The following is a 22,410-nucleotide window of genomic DNA, read 5'->3' on the forward strand; positions in this document are numbered from 1 at the left end:
CATTATTGGGTATATAGTCCTAACAGGACAGAACTTATGTTTTGATTTGCATTAATGCGAATGGAGTGCACCACTTACAATGATCGAGAGAATTTGCCAGAGACTGGCTTTTAGCTCCATACATTTCCAATCTTGTTTCTCTTCCATTGCACACATACTTCTGAAGCATGGCACCTGCAGGATTTGTTTATATCACGACGCCATCTCTGGCCCTGCACTTCTATGCCATTCACCAAGTAGGGTGAATCGGCTTACTGGGTACTGGGAGTATTCCTGGAAGCCAGGATGACCAGCAATAATTCATGTGCACATAGAGATGATGGTAAATCACATAAATATCTTCCACTAATCTCAAACTCATTGTCTCCAAACAACTTCTACTTAGTTAGCTCAGAATGTCAAAAATGTTCTTGGCTACAAGACTGGAGGGAAACTGTGACAGAGGGAAAGCGAGTGGAGAGAGAGAGCAATCATAATTTCAGCTAAAATCTTGTCTAGAAAGTTTATTAAAATGTATGACTCTGTGCACAGCTTACCAGGGACTTTTCCATGGCCTTGGAAGGGGCCTATAAAAGTGAGGGTGGAAGCTTAAGCTTTATTGGCTTTATAATAAATAGACCCATGACGGCAGTGCATTCTGATAAGTGGTTCGGATGAGATGGTATTGACAATTAAGAAAAGACTTCTGGTTCTGAGGAGTGGAAGTAGCAGCCCACTGGGAAGTCTCCCCAGACGTTATCTAGACCTTTCAGGAGGTCCATCTTGAAAGACTAATAGGAATTTTTCAGGTGGTCTAGGGGGACTTCCAGTATGTTCAAAAACCTGGCGACAGCATATGCATATTGAGAGAATGTTGCGTGCTTTGTGTCTGTGGACTGTGGGGAAGTGTCTGGTGGAGTTGGGGAAAGAGACTGCAGGTCTCTCCCCTCCTGGCCACAATACCTGCTGGGAAAAGTCTAACTCTCCTATCAGAGGCCTATTCCTCTGTACTTTGCCTCCGTATTTTTTTGCAGCTACAGCCCATTTCACTACATCCTGGTGCACTTCATTCTTCTGCCCCTCACTGTCCTCTCCAAGGCTCTGCAGAGTTCAAAGGTCCTGCCACCCCAATCTTACCCACTAAGAGTAGATTTACTCCATTCACTGAAGTATTCACTCCAAACTCACGACACTAATATAATTATATATTTCCTTAGGTCAGTCCTGCTGTCTTTGACTGCAACCTCCTCATTCCTGGAGGAGGAAGCCCATTTCTTAGCATTCAACCTCCCTCCTGCTTCCAAATATCACCCTTATTTCTACAACTCTTGTGAACAGGAGCTGAGGCCATTGGACTTAGTGAAATGGGTCATGGTATGACATCTACTGTATTCTTGGTCTTCGGGTATCAAATAATACCCCTGTCCTTTCCCTAATAACAGGAGAGGTAGGTTTGGCTAAGAAAAAGCAAGAAGTCTTGGGTGGGGAGAGTGGAAGAGAGGAAGAGCTAACATTTCTTCTTTCACTCACTGGTGGCAGCTGGAAATTAGAGGAGTAGAAGCAGAGTCACTGGAACCACTAAGTAGAGACATGGGAGTGTGACTGCAGGCTGCCGTGGCCCTGAGGAGGCCATTGTTGCCTATAGCCTGGAGTGGTTCTCAAACCAGAACACAGGATTCTGAGCAGGCCTGGGCTGGTCCCATCCTGGTCCCATACTCCAGCTTAGGGCTGCTTTACCTTTAACTTCTTTAGTTGCTATCTCAAACCTTGTTTGTGTCCCCAAAGCCCATAGCTCCCCATTCTTCGCATGAGTGCCACTGTGCAACTTTCACATTTGCCTACAATTGAAATAGACTGCTACTCTAAAAAAAGAAATATTTTGGGAAAAAGTTCATTAAAAGTAATAGATCTAATGACTAGTTTGCATGATAATTCTCCAAAAGCCAACTAGGTAATTCAATAGAAATTCCTGATTTTTGTTTGCTGAATGACGGTTTATGGAACAATTAATTCACCAGAGCCTTTTCCAATGTACTTATAAAGCTTATAGCAATTCGTGTTTTTCATGACTGCCCAATGTTCTGTATATTTCAGGAAATAATAATTTCTTGCAAATTTTGAGTGTTGAGATACTGTGCTCATTGTACATGTCAAAGATTTTCGAATTTGGATTATTTCAGAGAAGGTCAGGAAAGCACTCAATAGTTCTAACAACCTCAAAAAGAAAAAAAACACAAAAACAAATAGTTCCAACAATGTCTTATAAAATCTCAGTTAGAAGGGAACTTTTTAACCTGAGAAAGGTTGATAAAATCTGAAATGTTAAAAGCATTCCCTTAAAAATCAGCAACAAAACAAGAATGACTGGAATTACTACTTATACTCAACATTGCAATGGAATTCCTTGCTTGTGTAATAAATTAAAAAGATTTAAAAGGAGTAATGATTGGAAAAGTAAAAACAAATATTTTTAAAATTTCAAATAATAGTCTACAAAGGAAATCTCATAGAGTCTACAGATTAATTATTCAAATTAATCAAAAGATTTAGCAAGGATCTTGAATATAAGATCAATTCAGAATTTTAATTACGTTTCTATACAACATTAACAAAAGAAAATGCAATTAAAATATATTTCTAAGAGCAACAAAGTTGTAAAGTACCTAGGAATAAATCTAACAAACGATGTGCAAGATCTTTGTGTAGAATATCCCAAATTTTATCAACGTTATATTAAAGAAGACCTATATAAATGGAGGACATGCCATGTGCATGAATAGGTATATTTAACACCATAAAATGTCAAATTTTCTCAAATTGAGCAATAAATTGAATGCAATTACAAAATCTTTACTTTGTAAGCTGATTCTAAAATTTAAATGGAAGAGCAAAGAGTCAAGAGTAGCCACTCATTTCTGAAGTAGGTACGGAATTATGTCTTATTTGATAACAAAACTTTTATTATAAAGTGATAGTCATAAAGACAGTAATGTATGACAGAGTTGGCATTGCAGATTAATAAGGAAAAGAAAGACTTCAATAAGTAATGTGAAATAATTCATTATCCATTTAAAAATTAAAATGATGCCCTAATTCACACCAGAAGCAAAAATAAATTCCAAAATCTTTATAGGACCCTAGTTTAAAAGGAAAACATACTTTTAGAAAAAGTACATAAGAACAATCTTATGTCCTCAGTGTAGGGAAGAATATCTTAAAACAAGTCACAGAAAGTACAAGTCATTAAGAAAATAACTAATAAATTGAAAAATTAAAAATAAGAACTTGGACATGATAGAGAATGTGAACAGACAAGTCATATGCTGGAATAAATATTTGCAACACATATAACTAAAGATCAGTATCTGGAGTATTTTAAATAAGAAAAATAAGAAAAAGATAGTAACCCCTCTCCCCACTCTCCTGCCCCAAAAGGTCATAAGTCTATCAGCAGGCATTTTACAGAAGAGGAAATGAAAAAGACCAATATATATGTTGAGAAGATGCTCCTCCTGTATTAATAAGGGAAATGCCCATTGAAACCACCTCGAGATTCCAGTTCATACCTCCCAGACTGGGAAAAATTAAAAAGTTGGACTGCACCATTGTTGCTGAGGCAGTGGAATAACTGCTGGTAGTAGCGTAAATGGCAGGGAACTTTGGATCACAATTTGATATAATGAGTAAAGTTAATCATATTCATAATCTATGACCCAGCAGTTCCTCTCCTAGGTACATACCTGAGAGAGATGTATGAGGTGTAGTGCTGCTTGAATGAATAAAAACTGGAAAGAACCCAGAGGGCAGCCAGAATGCCCTTCTGAAGGGAACATCCCACCATGATACTTCCCTAAATCTTCCACTAACTTTCTATCACTAGTAGAATTCTAAACATCTTCAACCTCAGCTTTTCTCTCCAATTCCATTGAGTACCACTCACTCCAGGTTCCTCAAGACACAAGATCTTACCCATCTCAAGGCAACATGCTCCTTCCCAATCATTCCGTAGTTGGCTTTTTTTCATCCTCTAAGTTGACCTAAATATCACTTCCTTAGAGTGTCCTTTTCTTGCCACTACACCCAAATTAGTTTTCCCCATTTTATTCTCTACTCAGCCCTGTATTTGTTTCCTATAGTAACATACATTAATATTTGATTTAGGTATGTACACATGCATTCATAATTTTTTTTGCCTGTCTTCAACATTAAACTAATAACCTTCATGTGGGCAGAGACTAGCTCTAGCTTGTTTCTGCCTGTATTCCCTGTGCCCTCCACATATCTGGCATGTAATAGTTACTCAATCATCTTTGTTGAATTGAATGATTGAATAAAAACATTCCATAAATTGTTTCTGTGCCTATTTGAAGTAGTTTGTTAATCTGAGAGTGTATCTTACTGGCTCTAGTACACAGAAAAGATAATGGGATACCACAGCAGTCACATGTATTTTTAATAATTAGAAGGTAAAGGAAAGTGTTTGCATGGTATTATTTTTGACCTCAAATAATTAATCAACAAGTGCCTGCATGTTTCTACAAATTATTTTCAATGATTTTATACACAACATATTAAACCGATCTTTCAACTAGAATAAAAATCGTCCAATGCCCAAACTGTTAGATGATATACAGTGTTTTTAGGGTGGTTCTAATACATATTTAAAAACACTTATGGATATTAATATAGATATTTGATGTTGAATATATAAATATGCTAGTGAAATAGGTCTGGGCTCTTTTGGAAAGAGGCTTGAATTTAGGTTGATGCAGGTTTTATTCTATTTATTTATGTCTACTTATTTAGTCATGTGTATTATATTTATTGAAATTGCACTTTGTGTAATTAATCAGTTAATTCATTTATGCATTTTAATTTTTATTTTTGTTAGTGCTTGAGCTCCAAGAAGAATTTACATTACAATTTACAAAAAGGTGGATTAAGCAAAGTGATTCGAGAAAAACTTGAAGTTCAGCAAAATATGGGACTAATGCAAGAATTTTACATTTTCAGTCATAGAAATTGTGCTCTTGCTCAAACAACCATAGAGCAAGTTAGGTAAATTTGTTTTAGTGATGGATAGAACAACCTAGGCTAACTTTAAATATATTAAGCAACATTTTGCATAAATTCAGACACTTGGTCTCTAAAACTTTAAACACTTATTTAATTTGTATTCATAACCTGACGTCTGTTACATAACTGCCATTAAAACAAATTCCTTTGTTTTCTATTTAATTTTTAAAAGCTCAAGTTTTGAGTACTTTTCTTGTGTAAATGATATGAAATGATTAAAAAGTAAAACAAATGATCAGTTTTCTGGATATGGTGCTATGTAATAGGTGTAGAGGCCATTCCACTTGAGAAGATTACATGAAAGGTACATTCCAGTTCACATCAAAGTCGGATAAGAAATTTTTTCTGGTAATTGACTTCTCATTGCACTTGATTTCTACCTTTTATAAATTGCTAGAGAATTATTATGAGACAGAATGAATAAGCAGTCAATAAATTAATTTTCACTAAAAATACATAATTATCAGAGTGGTGTTGATGTAGATGTTAACATTCACAGCTAAAAAGGATATGTTCTGAATCTGGTCAAAGCTGTTGTAAATCAGAGGAATAGCTATTTGAACCAGAGGAATAGCTATTTAAATATTTAATTTAGAGAACTGAAAATAAATACAATTATTTTAATACTTTAATAATTACTATTTTAATAAAAATACAGGTAATTTTGACACCGAAGTAAGGTTTTTGGTGCTATTATGGCTTCACTTCCTATGAACCTGAGAGTGAGTCAGGAATTGGGAAACTATATGGCTGGCCAGTTATCCAGTGCTAAAAAGTCCTAAAGAAGGCATTAAAATTATTTTCCCTTAATAATGGTAAAGTTCTATTTGCTCAGCAGATCACACCCCTTGCAATGTGCCCCCTTCCAATCCACTGGCCCAGAGGCCTAGGCTGTGCTTTCTCTTTCCTTTTGGAACATCGCTACCTCAGTGAAGGAGGAAGGAGCTCTTTAAGGAATACCTGTCGGGTGGCAGAAGCCACCGGGGAAACAGACGGAATGCACCCACCTGAGAAACACTGAGCCGGGGCTGTTGGTGGAGCTGTGAGAGGCCTCCGTGTGGATCTTCCTTGGGCTGCCTGGAGTCTCAAACTGGAACACCGTGTCACTAGAAGATAACCTCTTCTTTACCATTGTGCGCTTTTCGCTCGCCAGGTCAAGAAATAAGGTGAAAGGCTCATTCCTGACTCTCCCCAATAATGTGAAAATCTGCGTTTTAGTTTTGCTCAGTTCCCACATTGCAGGAAGCTCTTTCTTCACATGACTCCTAATCTAGCTGAGGCTATTTTTTTGAAGTTAGTTAATGAGTAACATGTAAATATGACAGAGGGTGGTTTTCGTCCTACCCTCATTTGCTCTAAAGGAAATTCAGCTTTTGGTATACTAAAACGAGCACCACACAATTCTGGATTTAGGCAGAAAAGTCTATAGAAAAGTTGAGTTAAAACAATGACGTGCAGAGACCGGTAGTTTCTGAACATTAAAAGCAGAGATACTTTCCCTAATCCCCTGAGCCTAACAACAGGGTGAAGAATGTGGACGTACTTTATGCCTGTGCACATACAGGAAATAACCAGCCCACCTGTGTGTCACGTTTGGCAAGAAACACGGGAGCTGTAAAGCTTGGTCCTTGGGACCTGAAGAGTTTTGGAATTCTCATGGAAATAATACGTACGAAGTCAAGGGAACTGGAATGATATATATTTTGCTGCATCACAGGAGGCTATAACCTGTATCAGAACAACTACAGTTAAGGCAAACAAATGAAAAACACCGGAGGCGAGGGGTTCGGCGCCGTTGCTGTTGCTTGCTGGTTGTGTAACCATGGGTGACCCCAACCCTGCTGACTTTGGTATCTGCCATGTCTACCTCACAGGGTTGGTATTAGGATGTAATCATATAGAAGAACATGCTGTGGAAATTTGCAAATATGCTCTGTATTATTGCTCTTGTTATTTAGAACCTATTTAAAGAGAAAGTTCAGACAATGAATCCCTTCGTGTGTCCTTCTTCGACGACTTCATGTTCACGCACGAGGAAAGCATCGGTGTCCCTCCGCCAATGTTGACAGCAGCAGTGAAAGGTTTGGTCCGAAGTAGCCTTGCTCGCTCTCTCTTCTTGTTCATTTTGTGATTAGTCAGTGACATTGGAGAGTGCCTGGCTTCAGTGACGGACACAGATTCTGATTGTGGAAGAGAGCAAAGTTTCCTGGGAAATCAATCCTTTAGCCTTGGCCTGTTTGGCACTTTGCTCTAACCAGCTGGGACAGGTTTGTGCTGCTCTATGTGCGGTGGACTCTAAGCTCCCTTTAAAATGAGACAAAGTGTGTCTTTTGGTGGGATTTCACTGGTGCCTGATAGGGTGACCAACTTTTTCCAGTTTGTTTGGGATTTTTCTGCTCTTCGCACCGAATGCTCCACATCTTAGGAACCTCTTAATGCTGGGTAAACCGTGACAGGTGGTCGCCCTCGTTCCCATCACTATCTTGCTACAATTATGATGGCGCACTGCACTCGGCTTCCCTCCTTGTCCTTCCTTGATATTGCAATATCTGTATTTTTCTCTTCCTCCTTACTTCTGTTGCAATTATGTTGGAAAGACATTAAATAAATTATAATAAAGTCTTGGATTAAACAAATTCATCACTGTACCTCATATAAAAGAAATAACCTGCAAGGCAGTTTTTGCTTCTTGTAAACAAAAAAGTCTAATCAGCACAGATATTAATAATCAATGAAACTAATATGTCGCTATCTCCTAGGAAGGGTTGGATTTTAACTGGGGGCAATGCTTAACTTAGAACAAAATGTAAAAGAGGAAATTCCAGTGTCAGTTGCCAGTCTCTGGATATACTTTTCAATATAGAGGCTTTCTTAATAGATACTCAATCAAGAATATTTTATTGGCAAGGCTCCATACTAGCTGCAGTGAATGATACATACAAATCTTAAGAAATGGATTCCTGCTCCAATAATGTAGTTAGGAAGACTATATAAACAACCGGAAAGTTAACTGGCAATAAAAGAGGGAGGAAGACAGTAAATCAAGCTAGTATTTCTCGAGTCTCTGTAGACCTAATATCTTTTGAGTCTAGGTAGCAACTCCGCTTGATAATTTCATGATAACATCTCATTTGATTCTTGCCAAAACCACATTTTTACAGTTGATGAAGCTCTGTCTTAAAAAGGCTCAGTGAGCTGGTCATAATTAAGTGGTTATAAGAATGTGGTTGTGCCAGAATTCACTCATTCATTCAATAAATGTTTATTGATAATTTACATTTATTTTTTAATTTTTAAAAACTTTATTTATTTATTTTTTAAAATGATGACATTGGTTAATGAAATCCAGTAAGCTTCAAGTGTACAATTCAATAGTAAGGCATATATATATATATATTGCACTGTGTGTTCACCACTCATAGTTATATTTCTTTCTATTACCACATATTTGACTCCTTTGACCCCACCTACTTGCCCCTCGCCCCTCCCCACACCATCTGGTAACCACTAGTCCATTGTCCATGTCCAAAGTCCACGAGTCTCTGTTTGTTTGTGCTTTGTTGCTTTTAGGTTTATAGCCCATATATAAGTTATATCATGTGGGTTTCAACTTTTTCTATCTGGCTTATTTTGCTTAGCAAGATTATCTCAAGGTCTATCCATGTTGTCACAAATAGCAGTATTTCACATCTTCTTATGGCTGAGTAATATTCCATTGTATATATGTACCACAGCTTCTTTATCTAGTCATCTATTGTAGGACACTTGTTGTTCTCATGTCCTGGCCACTGTGAATAATGCTGCTATGAACATCAGTGTGCAAATATTTTTTTGGATATCAGTTTTGGGGTAAGTACCCCGTAGAGGGATTGCTGGATCCTATTGTAGAGCAATTCTTAGTTTTTTGAGGAACCTCCATACTGTTTTCCATAGTGGCTATACCAGTTTGCAGTCCCACCAGCAGTGTATGAGGGTTCCTTTTTCTCTGTATCCTCTCCAACATTTGTTATTACTTGTCCTGTTGATTATAGCTATTCTAACAGGTGTGAGATAGTATCTCATTGTGGTTTTGATTTGAATTTCTCTAATAGCTGGCAATGTTGAGCATCCTTTCATATGTTTGTTGGCCATTTGTGTCTTCTTGGGAGAAGTGTCTATTCAAGTCCTCTGCTCATTTTTTAACTGGATTTTTTTGATATCGTTATTGAGTTGTATAAGTTCTTTGTATATTTTTAGTATTAGGCCCTTTTCAGAGGTGTTGCTTGCAAATATATTTTTCCATTCGGATGGTTGTCTCTTTACCTTGTTGATGGTTTCTTTTGTTGTGCAGAAGCTTTTTAGTTTAATGAGGTCCCATTCATGTATTTTTGCTTTTTCTTCCTTTGCCTTTGAGGACAAATTTATAAAATTCTCTTTAAGTCCAAGGTCCTTGAGTTTAGTTCCTATGTTTTCTTCTATGCATTTTATTGTTTCAGGTCTTATGTTCAGGTCCTTAATCCATTGTGAGTTAATTTTGGTATGTGGTGATGGACAACAGTCTAGTTTCATTCTTTTGCAGGTGGCCTTCCAGTTTTCCCAGCACCATTTATTGAAGAGACTTTCCTTTCTCCACTGTATGTTTTTGGCTCTTTTGTTGAAAATTGTTTGCCCATATAAACATGGGTTTACTTTTGGACTCTTGATTCTGTTCTATTGGTCTGTGTATGTTTTCCTGCCAATACCATTCTGTTTTGATTATTGTTGCTTTGTAGTATAATCTGAAGTCAGCTGAGTGATGCCTCCAGCCTCGTTCTTTTTTCTCAAGATGGCTTTGGCAATTTGGGGTCTTTTGTGCTTCCATACATGTCTGATGATTTTTTGTTCTATTTCTTTACAAAATGCTGATGGGATTTTGATGAGGATTGCATTAAATCTGTATAATGCTTTAAGTAATAAGGTCATTTTAACTATGTTGATTCTTCTAATCCAAGAACATGGAATATCTTTCCATTTCTTTGTATCTTCTTCAATTTCTTTTAATAGGATCATATGGTTTTAATTATATAGGTCCTTCACATTATTCATTAGATTTATTCCTAAGTATTTTATTCTTTTCGGTGCAATTGTAAAAGGAATTATTTTTTTCCACTTCTATTTCTAACACTTCATTATTAGAGTATAGGAACACTATCGATTTTTGAACATTGACTTTGTATCCAGAAACTTTACTGTATTTGCTTATTGTTTCCACTAGTGTTCTTGTGGAGTCTTTAGGGTTTTCTATATAGAGAATCATGCCATCCACAAACAGTGACAGTTTAACTTCTTCACTTCCTATTTGGGTATCTTTTATATCTTTCTCTTGCCTGATTGCACTTGTTAGGACCTCCAATGATATATTAAATAACAGTGGTGATAGTGGACAGCCTTGTCTTGTTCCTGATCTTAGAGGAAAGGGTTTTAGTTTTTCACTGTTATGTTGGTTGAGGGTTTGTCATATGTGGCCTTTATTATTTTAAAGTACTTTCCTTCTATACCAATTTTGTTAAGTGTTTTGATCACAAATAGATGCTGTATCTTGTCAAAGGCTTTTTGTGCATCTATTGATATGATCATATGATTCTTATTTTTTAATTTATGTGGTGTATCACATTAATCGATTTGCATATATTGAACTATCCCTGTGGCCTTGGGATGAAGCCCACTTGATTGTGGTGTATAATCTTTTTAATATGTTGCTGTATTTGATTTGCTAGTATAATATTTAGGATTTTTACATCTGTGTTCATGAGAGATATTATTCTGTAGTTTTCTTTTTTTGTGTTATCTTTACTAGGTTTTGGTATCAGGGTAATATTGGCCTCCTAAAATGAGTTGGGAAGTATTGCCTTCTCTTCTATTTTTTAGAAGAGTTTGAGGAGAATAGTTATTAAATCTTCTTCTGGTAGAATTCACTGGTGAAGCCATCTGGTCCTGAACTTTGACTTTTGAGTAGGTTTTGGATGATTGTTTTCATTTCCATACTGCTGATGGGTCTATTTAGATTTTCCAGTTCTTCTTGATTTTGTCTAGGAGGATTGTATCTTTCTAAGTACTTGTCTGTTTCTTCTAGGTTATTAAATTGGTGTTATATACTTTTTCACAGTATTCTTGTATGATCCTTTGTATTTCTGTGATGTCAGTTGTAATTTCTTCCCCTCTTTCATCCCTGATTTTATTTGTGTCCTTTCTCTTTTTTCTTTAGTGAGTTTTGCCAGGGGTTTGTCAGTTTTATTAAACTTCTCAAAGAATCAGCTCTTCATTGCATTTATTTTTCTATCTTTTTCTGTTTTCAATTTCATTTAATCCTGCTCTAATTTTGATTATTTCTTTCTTTCTACTGACTTTAGGCTTCATTTGTTCTTCCTTTTCTAGTTTTTCAAGATGAAGCATTAGGTTGTTTATTTGGGCTCATTCTTGTTTTTTGCAATAGGCCTGTAATGATATGAACTTTTCTCTTATTACCACTTTTGCTGTGTCCCAAAAGTTTTTATGTTATACTGTCATTATCATTTGTTTCTATATATCTCTTGATCTCTCTTTTTTATTTCTTCTCTGACCTAGTCATTCTTCAGTAGCATGTTGTTTAATCTCCATGTATTTGTCATTCTTCCCACTTTCTTTTTACAGTTGATCTCTGGTTTCAAATCATTATGATCAGAGAATATGGTTAGTATGATTTCAACCCTATTATATTTTTTGAGGCTATCGCTGTGTCCCAGAATGTGGTCAATCCTTGAGAATGTTCCATGTACTAGAGATAAATATATAAGCAGCTGTTTTGGGATGAAAGGCTATGTAAATGTCAATTATGTACAGTTGGTCTAATGTGTCATATAAGGATTTTATTTCCTTATTGATTTTCTGTTTGGATGATCTGTCCATATCCAACAGTGGGGTATTTAGGTCCCCTACTATGATAGTGTTTTGGTCTGTTTCTTTCTTTAGTTCTGTTTGTAATTGCTCTATATATTTCAGGGCTCTCTAATTGGGAGCATAAATATTAATAAGTGTTATGTCCTCTTGGTGCATGATTTTTTTTATCATTATGAGGCGTCCCTCAGTATCTTTCCTTATCTATTTTATTTTGAAGTCTATTTCGTCCGGTATTAGTACCGCTACTCCCACTTTTCTTCGACTGCCATTTGCTCGAAATATCATTTTCCACGCTTTCACTTTGAGTCTGTATTTGTCTTTGGAGCTGAGATGTGTCTCCTGTAGGCAGCATCTGATTAGGGTTTTTTTTTTTTTTGGATCTAATCTGCAATTCTGTGCCTTTTATAGGTGAGTTCAGTCCATTTACATTTAGAGTGAGAATTGAAATATGAAGTATTCTTATAGCTGTTTTATCTTTTGCTTTCTGGTAGGTCGGTGTTTCCATTGCTTCCTGGTTCTTGTGCGCCTTTTTTTTTGTATTATGGTTGAGTTTTGTGGGTTTTACCTTTGGTCCTTCTTGTTTTATGTTATATACTTCAGTTCTGAATCTTTGGCTTATAGTTACCATTACGAATATGTAAAGGATGGTTATATACATATACAGTCCATTTTCTTCTGCATGTGCCTTATCACCATTCCCCTTTGCGAATTTGGATCTTTGACTCCTCCGCTTTTCAGTCATTATTGTTTCAATTTATCCCTATGTTTGCTGAATGTTCATTGCTATCTTGCTATAGCAAGTCTCTTTTTATTGTTTAAGCTTATAATGCCCTGTTGCTAGTAAGGGTTGCACTCCTCTGCTTCTATTTGCCTGATAGTCACTTTACTCCTAATAATGTTTTTTTTCTTTTTCTTCTGTCGTTTTGTTTTAGGCGAGCTGACCCCTTTCAGTATTTCCTGTGGTACAGGCCTTGTAGTGGAGAATTTCCTCAGTTTTTGTATGTCTGGAAAGGTCTTAATTTCTCCTTCATACTGAAAGGAGAGCTTAGCTGGATACATTATTTTAGGCTGGTAGTTCCTTTCATTTAATAGTTTAAATATTTGATTCCATTCCTTTCTGGCTTGTAAGGTTTGTGCTAAGAAGTCCAAAGATAATTTAATGGGTTTTCCTTTATAAGTTACCATTTTCTTCTCCCTGGCTGCCCTGAGAATTCTGTCTTTGTTGTTGATTTTTGATAATTTTAATACAGTGTATCTTGGTGAAGGCCTTTTTGGGTTGAGATAATTGGGTTTTCTGTTGACTTCTTGAACTTCAAGCTCCGGCTCAGTCCTTAGATTTAGGGAATTCTCATCAACTGTTTGTCTGAAAATGCTTTCTAGTCCCTGCTCCTTTTCCTTGCCTTTGATAATGCCCATTATTTTTATGTTTCTTCTCTTGATGTTTTCAGCTAGTTCTTGTATTTCTCTTTCATTATTTTTTATTCTTCAGTTTTTCTCTTCTTCATTCTGATTTATTTCTAGATTTCTGTTTTTGATATCACCGATCCTTTTCTCCATGTGGTCGACTCTATTTCCCAAGCTTGCTATTTCATTTTTCAACTCTTGCGGTGTGTTTTTTATCTCTAGATGACCTATTGTGCTCTTTTCCAGGGTTTCACTTTCCTTGCTAAAGAACTCATTCTGCTCATCTAGTTGTTTTTTTTTTTCTTCAGTTACCGAAATTATTGATATGATTCGTTTCAGATCTCACTGATTTTTTTCAGAAATACCATCCTGAATTCTCTGTCATTTAAGTTGTATATTTCTATATCTGTAAGCTTATTTTCTGGAGATTTTTCTCTTTATTTTTGAGGTGCCTTGTCACCTTGGTTGTTCATGGTGTTTAATGGACTAGTTCTCTGCCTGGGCATTAATGGAAGTGTATTCTGCTTTTTTCCCAGAAAAATTTGTTATATAAAAATCTCTCTTTAGCCTGTTGTCAAGAAGGCACTTTTCTTTTGGTTTCCCATAGGTGACATCTAAGCCTCTTGGATCCCTGCTTTATATAAAGTCTTAATTATGACTTTTTTTCTTATAGATATTTAATCACACTCGCTCCCGTCTGTCAGTGTTAGCAAAAGTTTCGGTAACATTTGCTCAGATTCACTTGAGGCTCTGCTGTGTTTGTTCTTGGAGGATATGGGGGAGGTGCCCTCTGGGTTAGGGGATGCGGGCTGCAGCTCAGCCTTGGTTTTGCTACCGCAGGTAGTAAAAATAAACTGTTGTTTCTCTGCCTTCCATGCTGCTCTGCCGTCCCCACTTCTCTGCTTTCTGCCCTGATGACTGGGCCCTGCCGCTAGCTGTGTGGAGCACATAGCTCTCCCAGGCAGGACTGTTCAAGGAACTTACTGCACTTTCTCCCTTCCCCCTCCTCCTGCAGGGAGCTCCTGCTGTGAGAGGGAGCTTCTTTGTTTCTCCCAGTCCACCGCCTGACACTTGAGGTTCTGACCTGTGGTAGCTCTTACGCGCAGATCCCATGCTCAGATGTGCTGGTGTGCAAGTTGGGTGTTTTTTGTTGAGTTTTAGATGTTTAGCTTATTGTTATTTCATGGGGAGAGATCTGGGGTCATCTCTTACTCCACCGTTCTTCTGACCTCACCCTGATCATTTATATTTAAAAGGAGGCACCATTATTTGAGGCTGCGATGATTTAGAAAAGCCTAATGGGGTTTGAGTTTAGCCTTGAGTAATGAGACTTTGGAAAGACAGAAAGGGAAGGGAGTAGGACTCATGAGGAAATAAATAAACGTGGGTCAGGTGTGTGCATGAAAGTGGAGAGGTTGTCTTGGTGAAGTAGGAGAATAAGTTTGATCATTTAGATGGAGGCTGAATTATGAAGGACTTTGAATGCCAGTGAGTAGTTCAAGCTTTATCTTGTCAGTAATGGGAATAAAATGATGAAAGATTAGTTTGATGGCCATGTGGATGATACTTTAAGGAAGCAGGAGGAGATGAGTTGGCTCATTACTGCAATCATCTGATGAAATAGTTATTTCATTTAGGCAGCAACTACCAATCCATGGGAAGTAGCTCTGAAGTAGTGGAAACAGTATTGATGCAACTCTTATGTAAGATGTTAACTCCTTATCATAAAAAATTGTGTTAAAGATAAGATTGCGGAACGTCTAGAGCAGGGGTCACAAATTCAGATGACTTCAAGGTACAGAAATTTATGTAAAACCACAAGATGGGGAGAGAAACCAGCAAGGAATGATAGAAAAGTGCAGTGCTCATGCCCTCCTTTGGAGCATTCAAGTTATAAACTATAGACGTTCATGGGAGAAGGAACCTAAGACTGTCAGAGGGCAGGATTTAGCTGTGGCTTGCCCACAGAATTTCACTTCTTGATAGGAATTGCCTAAACTGAACCTTTCAAAATTTGCTAATAGTTATTTTTTGGACTTTATGTTTGAATAGGAATAAGGTTCTGATTTGCACATGATCTTTGAAAGCAAATGTGAATTTTGTCTGATTGCTTTATTTTTAAGATGAATGACAGTTGGCTGCCCTGCAGCAATCTACGTCAGCACAGAGCTGACCCATTTGCCTCCCTCACCATTTAGACATGGCCTCTGCTCAAGGCTCTCCTGGCCTTTACCACAACTTTCATTTTTATATATAAAAATGAAAACAAAGGTGATCAAAGATAAACAACTAGAGTAGGATGTTTGTGTTACTATATCTATAAAAAGAGCATAAACACTGAAAAAAAAAAGAATAGTCTATGATGACAACTAAAATACAACTAAAATAAAGGTAGTGGAGACCATTTATATTCTTCCATGGAAACTGAAGTTAAAAGACAAAATTAGTTTCCAAATTGGAAAGGAAGAAGTAAAACAATCATTATTTGTAGGTGACATGATGTTATATATAGAGAACCCTAAAGATTCCACCAAAAAACTGTTAGAACTGATCAATGAATTCAGTAAAGTAGCAAGATACAAAATTAATATTCAGAAGTCAGGGGTATTTTTATATACTAATGATGAACTTTTAGATAGAGAAATTAAGAAAACAATTCTATTTACAACTGAATCAAAATAATAAAGTATGTAGAAATCAAATTAACTAAGGTAGTAAAAGATCTGTTCTCAGAAAATTACTAATCATTGAAAAAGACATTGAAGAGGATACAAATAAATGGAAACATCTACTGTATTGATGGGTAGGAAGAATCAACATCATTAAAATGTTTAAACTACCCAAAGCAATCTGTAGATTCAATGCAATCTCTATAAAAATACAAATGGCATTTTTCAGAGAGCTAAAACAAATAATCCTAAAATTTTTATGGAACTATAAAAAACCCTGAATAGCCACAACAATCCTGAGAAAGAAGAACAAAATTGGAGGTATCACATTACCTGATATCAAACTATATTACAAGACTACAGTAATCAAAACAGCATGGTACTGGCATAAAAACAGATACATTGATCAATGGAAGAGAATAGAGAGCCCGGAAATAAATCCACACATAAATGCTCACTTAATATATGACAAAGGAGGCAAGAATATACAATGGGGTAAAGATAGTCTCTTCAATAAATGGTGTTGGGAAAATTAGACAGATACATGCAAAAAGTTGAAACTGGACCACCTTGTTACACCGTATACAAGAATAGACTCAAAATGGATTAAAAATTTAAATGTAAGACCCAAAACCATAAGACTTCTGGAAGAAAACATAGGCAGTAATCTCTCTGATATTGCTACTAGTAATTTTGAATATATCTTTTTGGGTGAGGGAAATAAATGAAAAAATAAACACATGGAACTACATCAAACTAAAATGTTTTTGCACAGCAAAAGAAACCATCAACAAAACAACCTACTGAATGTGAGAAAATATTCACTTATGATACATTGGGTGAGGGATTAATATCTAAAATATATAAAGAATTCATACAACTCAACAACAATGAAAAACAAACAATCCAATTAAAAAACGGGCAGAAGACCTGAACAGAGATTTCTCCAAAGAAGAAATACAGATGGCCAATAGACATAAGTAAAGATGCTCAATGTCACTAATCATCAGAGAAATGCAAATTAAAATCACAATGAGATATCACCTCACATCTATCAGAGAGGCTATCATCAATAAATCAAAGAACAAAAGTGTTGGTGGGGATGTGGAGAAAAGGGAACCCTCGTACACTGTTGGTGAGATTGCAAATTGGTATAGCCACTATGGAAAACAGTCTGGAGATGTCTTAAAAAATTACAAATAGAGCTACCTTTTGACCCAGCAATTGCACTTCTGGGTATTTGTCCAAAGAAAACCAGAACAATAATTTGTAAAGATCTATGGATCCCTATGTTCATGGCAGCACAATTTACAATAGCTAAGATATAGAAGCAACCTAAATGCCCATCAACAGATGATTGGATAAAGAAGTTATGGTTCATATATATGATAGAATATTACTCAGCCATAAAAAATGAAATCCTGTCATTTACAATGACATAGATGGACCTAGAGGTGATTATGCTGAGTAAAATGTTAGACAGAGAAAGATAAATACTATATGATTTCAACTGATATTCAGAATCTAAGGAACAAAAAGAACAAATGAATTGAAAACAGACCCAAAATATAGAAGACAATTGAGTGATAGCCAGAGGGGAGTGGCGTTGGGGGCTGGGAGAAAGAGGTGAAGATTTAAAGAAGTACAAATTAGTAGTTGATAGAGGGTCACAGAGATGGGGATCATGACATAGGGAATGCAGTCAGCAGTAAGGCAATGGCTCTGTGTAGAGTCAGAGGGAAGATAATCAAGGGGATCATTTTATAAACTATATAAATGTCTTACTAATGTACTGTATACTTGAAACTAATAAAATAAATAAATAAAAGACAAAACCAAACAAGACAAAAACTGACAACTAACAAGTAAGACCACCATGATTGAAATATCTAATTTTTCTGATGCTCTCCAATAAGTCACAGTGTTATATCTTTATAAATAGAGGTTGTAAAAGAGAGTCTGGCACAGAAAAAAAGAATAACAAATTTGGGCTCCCCTACTTGGTAAGTTCAGTTAACACCTCTAGACATCTTTTGTCTTCTACCAAATGAAGAGATGTTAGGCTAGATTTGGCTTGCTGACATGTTCTGTTTGGCTTTTACTACGTTTTATAAGTAGAAATTTCTTAACGTTTTCTATAAAATATGGTCATCTGACTTTGTCTGAAAAATCAGATCTGGCGAGAATATGGCAATAGTTCGCTGGTACTTATCAGTGCCCCCTTCTGGTGAGGCTGAACCCTGCAGTTTGCCTCAATCTGCAGTCTTCCTCATTGCTCACTGCCTGCTTTGTTTCACTTGTTCTCATTACCTGCATTTGAGTTTAAAACCCATGGTCTAGGTGTAGTCAAAAGTGTTCTCTATCTCAGCCTAATCATTAAAGTTTTACTGTAAGATTTTCTTCTTCAATAAAACAAAGTCCATAGATAGTTCTAAGAATTTAGTCTTGTGCAGTGATGACTACCTTTGGTTATTATATCTGACTATTCTGAAGTTCACAAATCAGGAACTAATATGCCTATTGACGTCAGATAGGAGGTGAGGAATTCATGCCTGTATATTTTCCTTCTATTCCTGGAGGTTTGGGAATTGGATGTTGAGTCATAAGACTGAACTGAAAACAGCAGATAAACAGAGCTTCAAAATTGAGCTTTTCAGAGGCATGGAATACAAATTTCTATTTATAAATAAATTGTATTTCTCTACAATTAGGTAAAATTCTAAACATTTATGTTTTAAGATTTATCTGCTACATTTTGCTGTGTTCAGGCTAGTATTAATAAAGTTAGTTGGTATACTCTCAGCACATATTCCTGCCATTTGGGCAAAGAAACATAGGGTCTGGTGAAGTTACCTGGAGATTCAGACCTCATCACAGAATAGCCATATGTGGAAAACCAGGATTTAAGTGTAATGTGAATGTACCTGGATTCTTGGAGTAGGCCGTGTGATGTTGTGGTTTAGAGTGTGGGCTTGGGGGTCAGGTCGCCTGGATGGGGAGATTAGCTTCATTATTTCCTTGCTATGTTACTTTAGAAGGTACCTAACTTTTCTAAGGCTGTAAAAATGGTAGTGACAATAGTATCCATCTCAAAAGGCCATTGTGAGGACTTGATGATAATGTAAAATTCAAGCATGAAGCCTGCACAGAGTAAGCATTCAGAAAATACTATTGATGAGGAGGAGAAAGATTATGATTTGAGCTAGGTATATTTTCACTAAAGTTGAATCGAATCTTATACTATAATGTAGTTGAAAGATACAATTTCCTTTCTCAATGTGACATCAGCTGTATGTCTGCATGTGGCTTTGGAAAGGCCTAATTCCAGACGGAGAGCAAATCTAACAATTTGGGCCCATGGAATGTTGACATCGAGGTTAATGGCCCAGCCAAGAGTCTGGAATATGCGAGTCTAGCTAAGGAACTAGATCATATCTAAAGTCCTTTCCTCTTGCCTCAAGCTCCTTTATTCTGTGGTTTCTATGATAAAGATAAGAGAGGAGGTTACTTCCCCATTTAAAGTTGTGAGCCTTTCTCTGAGAGGATGCAGGGAGACTGCTATGTTGCCCTTGACAGAAAACCATTATTATCTGCAGCAGTTGGTGACTTTAGAGGGATTAATGCCTCCAGAAAGATTAGAAAGTTGATCTTGCAGTTTCAGTAAACATGCCATTATCAGACTTAGGGCAATCTTTCTTTTTGTGCATTTGGTCTTTGTGATATAAGGGAAAGAGATCTGAAAACTCAAGTTCTAGTTCTAGCCCTTCTACTCACTTGGGCAAGTCTTTTCACTGCTCTCAATTGCATTTATTTAAATTTATAAAATGATTTGAGACAGTTGATTTTAAACATTCGGTTAGTGTAAATTTCTGTCAGTTGATAGAGTTATTTAAACAGAAGTGTGCTGGTAAACTGGTTTATTGGGGGAAGGGGGTGACATTGCGAGCTCTGATTTATAGCATTTGACAATTTCCAGAGTATAAATACTCCCACCATGGCTGATTTTAAGCTACCAGTGTGATGCTACTGCACGAAGCTTTGGGAAGAGATGCTGATAATTAGCTCTTTTGAGCCAGTATGCGCAGACTTGCTCACACCACTATAAATATTTAAACATCCAACTTTAGTCTTTGGTAAAATGTATGAATTTGGCCCCAGAGTTACCAGATTTAAATAATTGTATTTGATTTAAACAGCATTATAATCTGACAAATTGTGTAGTGGTTGTTGTATGATCTGCCTCTGTTTGATTTTATACAAATTGGCGATTATGTCCAGAAAAGTATTTATAAGTATCATGTGATTTTAATGTCCCCATAAGGAAAAATATGTATAACATGAAATTTACCATCTTCATTGTTTTAAAATGCACAGTTTGGTGGCATTCATTACATTTAAAATGTAGTGTCATAAGGTTTTTAAAATATACTTTTTTTTTGTTTCTAAAACAAAATACATAAAATATATAGAAAAAATTACAAAATCATTTGTCAATCTCAGCCCCCAGAGATAATCACAACAAACATTTTAGCGTCATCAAAATTATGTTCTACTCTAAAGGACTGTCAAAAGAGTTTGGTAATCCTGGAAATACATCTAAATGGATTTTTATTATGTTCAAGGGGTCTTACCATTCAAAGTAAGGAACAAACAGACACATCTTTTCAGTTTTCTCTCCTCCTTCCCCAGCTGGAAATTTACAGGCCAGAGTAGTTGATAGAGAAGCAGAAAAGACATGTTTGGAGAATTCCATGAAATAGGTTAGAGGAAGATTTGTTTGGGAGCAAACATAACACTGGGCAAGATATTTTTGTAGAAACTAGTGATGGTAGATGATGAAATTTTAAAACAAATAGGGACCCTAGGAAGCATCTGATAAAGATACTTCACGTTATGGATCTAGCATATGCCCACAGGGGTTAGATGACTGACCCAAAGTCACATAAGTAATAATTGGCAGAGCTTGGTCTGCCTTCCTCTCTTTCTCTTCACTCCTGGCCCAGCAATCTGGCTGCTTTTCACATCGTGCTGCTCTGCAGAAGTCCTTCTGTAACTCACGGGAGAATGAAAACATACCAGGGACTCCCAGTAATAGCCCATCTGTGTTTAATACTGTCTTTATACAGGACAAGAGAGGGGCACAATCACATAATCTACATAGAGCCGTTCATCTTCCACTGGTATTGCATGAAGTAACAAATGTTCTTTTTCTTGGAGGCATTAACTTTTTTAGGCTCTGTCATTAATTATAGTATTTCAAAATTTTCCCAATTCTCTGAAATTCAGGGATTTCCTCCCCATATTTTGCTATTGGATTCCAGGGCGAGTACATGTTTTATTTGAAAACAGTGATTCTGTGTTTGAATTTTTACGATGCCACCTAATAGTTTTAGTTTTCTAATCTGTAAAATGGAAAAAATAGTAGTGTTTACCTACTACATTTGTTGGGAAAGTAAATTAGTTAATACTTGCAAAGGCTTTGAATATTGCCTGGTACGTAATAAGCACTCAGTAAGTTGTTAAATTATTATGACCACCATTTAGAATAAAATCGTAGCGACTTATCTAAAGTAAATTTTTAAAAGTTTTAAACACAGCTTAAGATATTTATATAACATAAAACCCACTGTTTAAAGTGTATGATTTAGTGGTTTTTAGTGTATTTACAGAGTTGTGCAACTGCCGCCATCATTCAATTTTGGAATATTTTCATAGCTACAAAAGGAAATCTTATACACTTGTTCTGAGTTACCCTTCATCCTCCTTCTTTCCCCCTTTTCTGCCCTGGGCAACCACTAATCCACTAATGTGCTTTTTTTTGTCTATATAGACAAGACATTTTATATCTCATCTATATATAGAGAATGTACCTATTCTGGACATTTCATATAAATAGAGTCATACTATATATGACCTTTCGTGACTGGCTTCTTTCAGTTAGCATAATGTTTTCAAGGGTCATCCATGTTGTAGCATGTATAGGTTCTTCATTCCTTTATATGATCAAATAATATTCTATTGTATGGGTATGCCACATTTTATTTATCCATTCTTTAGTTGATGGATATTTGGATTATTTCCATTTTTTTTTTTTTGGATATTGTGAATAAGGCTGCTATGGAAATTTGTGTGCAAGTTTTGTGTGGGCATATATTTTAAATTATCTTGATTTTATACATAGAAACAATGTTGCTATGTTAAACTTTTTGAAGAACTGTCAAATTGTTTTCCAAAGTTACTGCAACATTTTACCTTCCAACCAACAGTGGATGAGGGTTCCGGTTTCTCCATATGCTTACCAATACATTGTTTTATTTATTTTTTCTTATTGATTATAGCCATTTTAGTGGCTAACGAATGGTATTGCATTCTGTTTTAGATTTGCATT

General features: G+C 36.1%; 1 protein-coding gene across 8 annotated transcripts in view; it reads right to left on the reverse strand.

Moving 5' to 3' along the window:
* GRAMD2B (GRAM domain containing 2B) overlaps positions 1-22,410 on the reverse strand; it is a 113,841-nt gene that overhangs the window by 86,301 nt on the left and 5,130 nt on the right. For 3 of the 8 annotated variants that reach the window (XM_016121923.2, XM_016121922.2, XM_016121921.2), the window contains one exon: positions 6,063-6,161. The exons of 2 other annotated variants lie outside the window; for them this stretch is intronic. In XM_016121923.2, coding sequence (XP_015977409.2) covers positions 6,063-6,161 — 99 coding nt within the window. Of the gene's footprint in view, positions 1-6,062; positions 6,756-22,410 lie in introns of those variants that run through there. 3 more of the 8 variants (XR_004952430.1, XM_016121920.2, XM_016121924.2) reach the window with 2 other exon arrangements.

The sequence above is a fragment of the Rousettus aegyptiacus genome, unplaced genomic scaffold (genome assembly GCF_014176215.1).
Source record: "Rousettus aegyptiacus isolate mRouAeg1 unplaced genomic scaffold, mRouAeg1.p scaffold_m13_p_8, whole genome shotgun sequence".
Taxonomy (NCBI): Eukaryota; Metazoa; Chordata; class Mammalia; order Chiroptera; family Pteropodidae; genus Rousettus; species Rousettus aegyptiacus.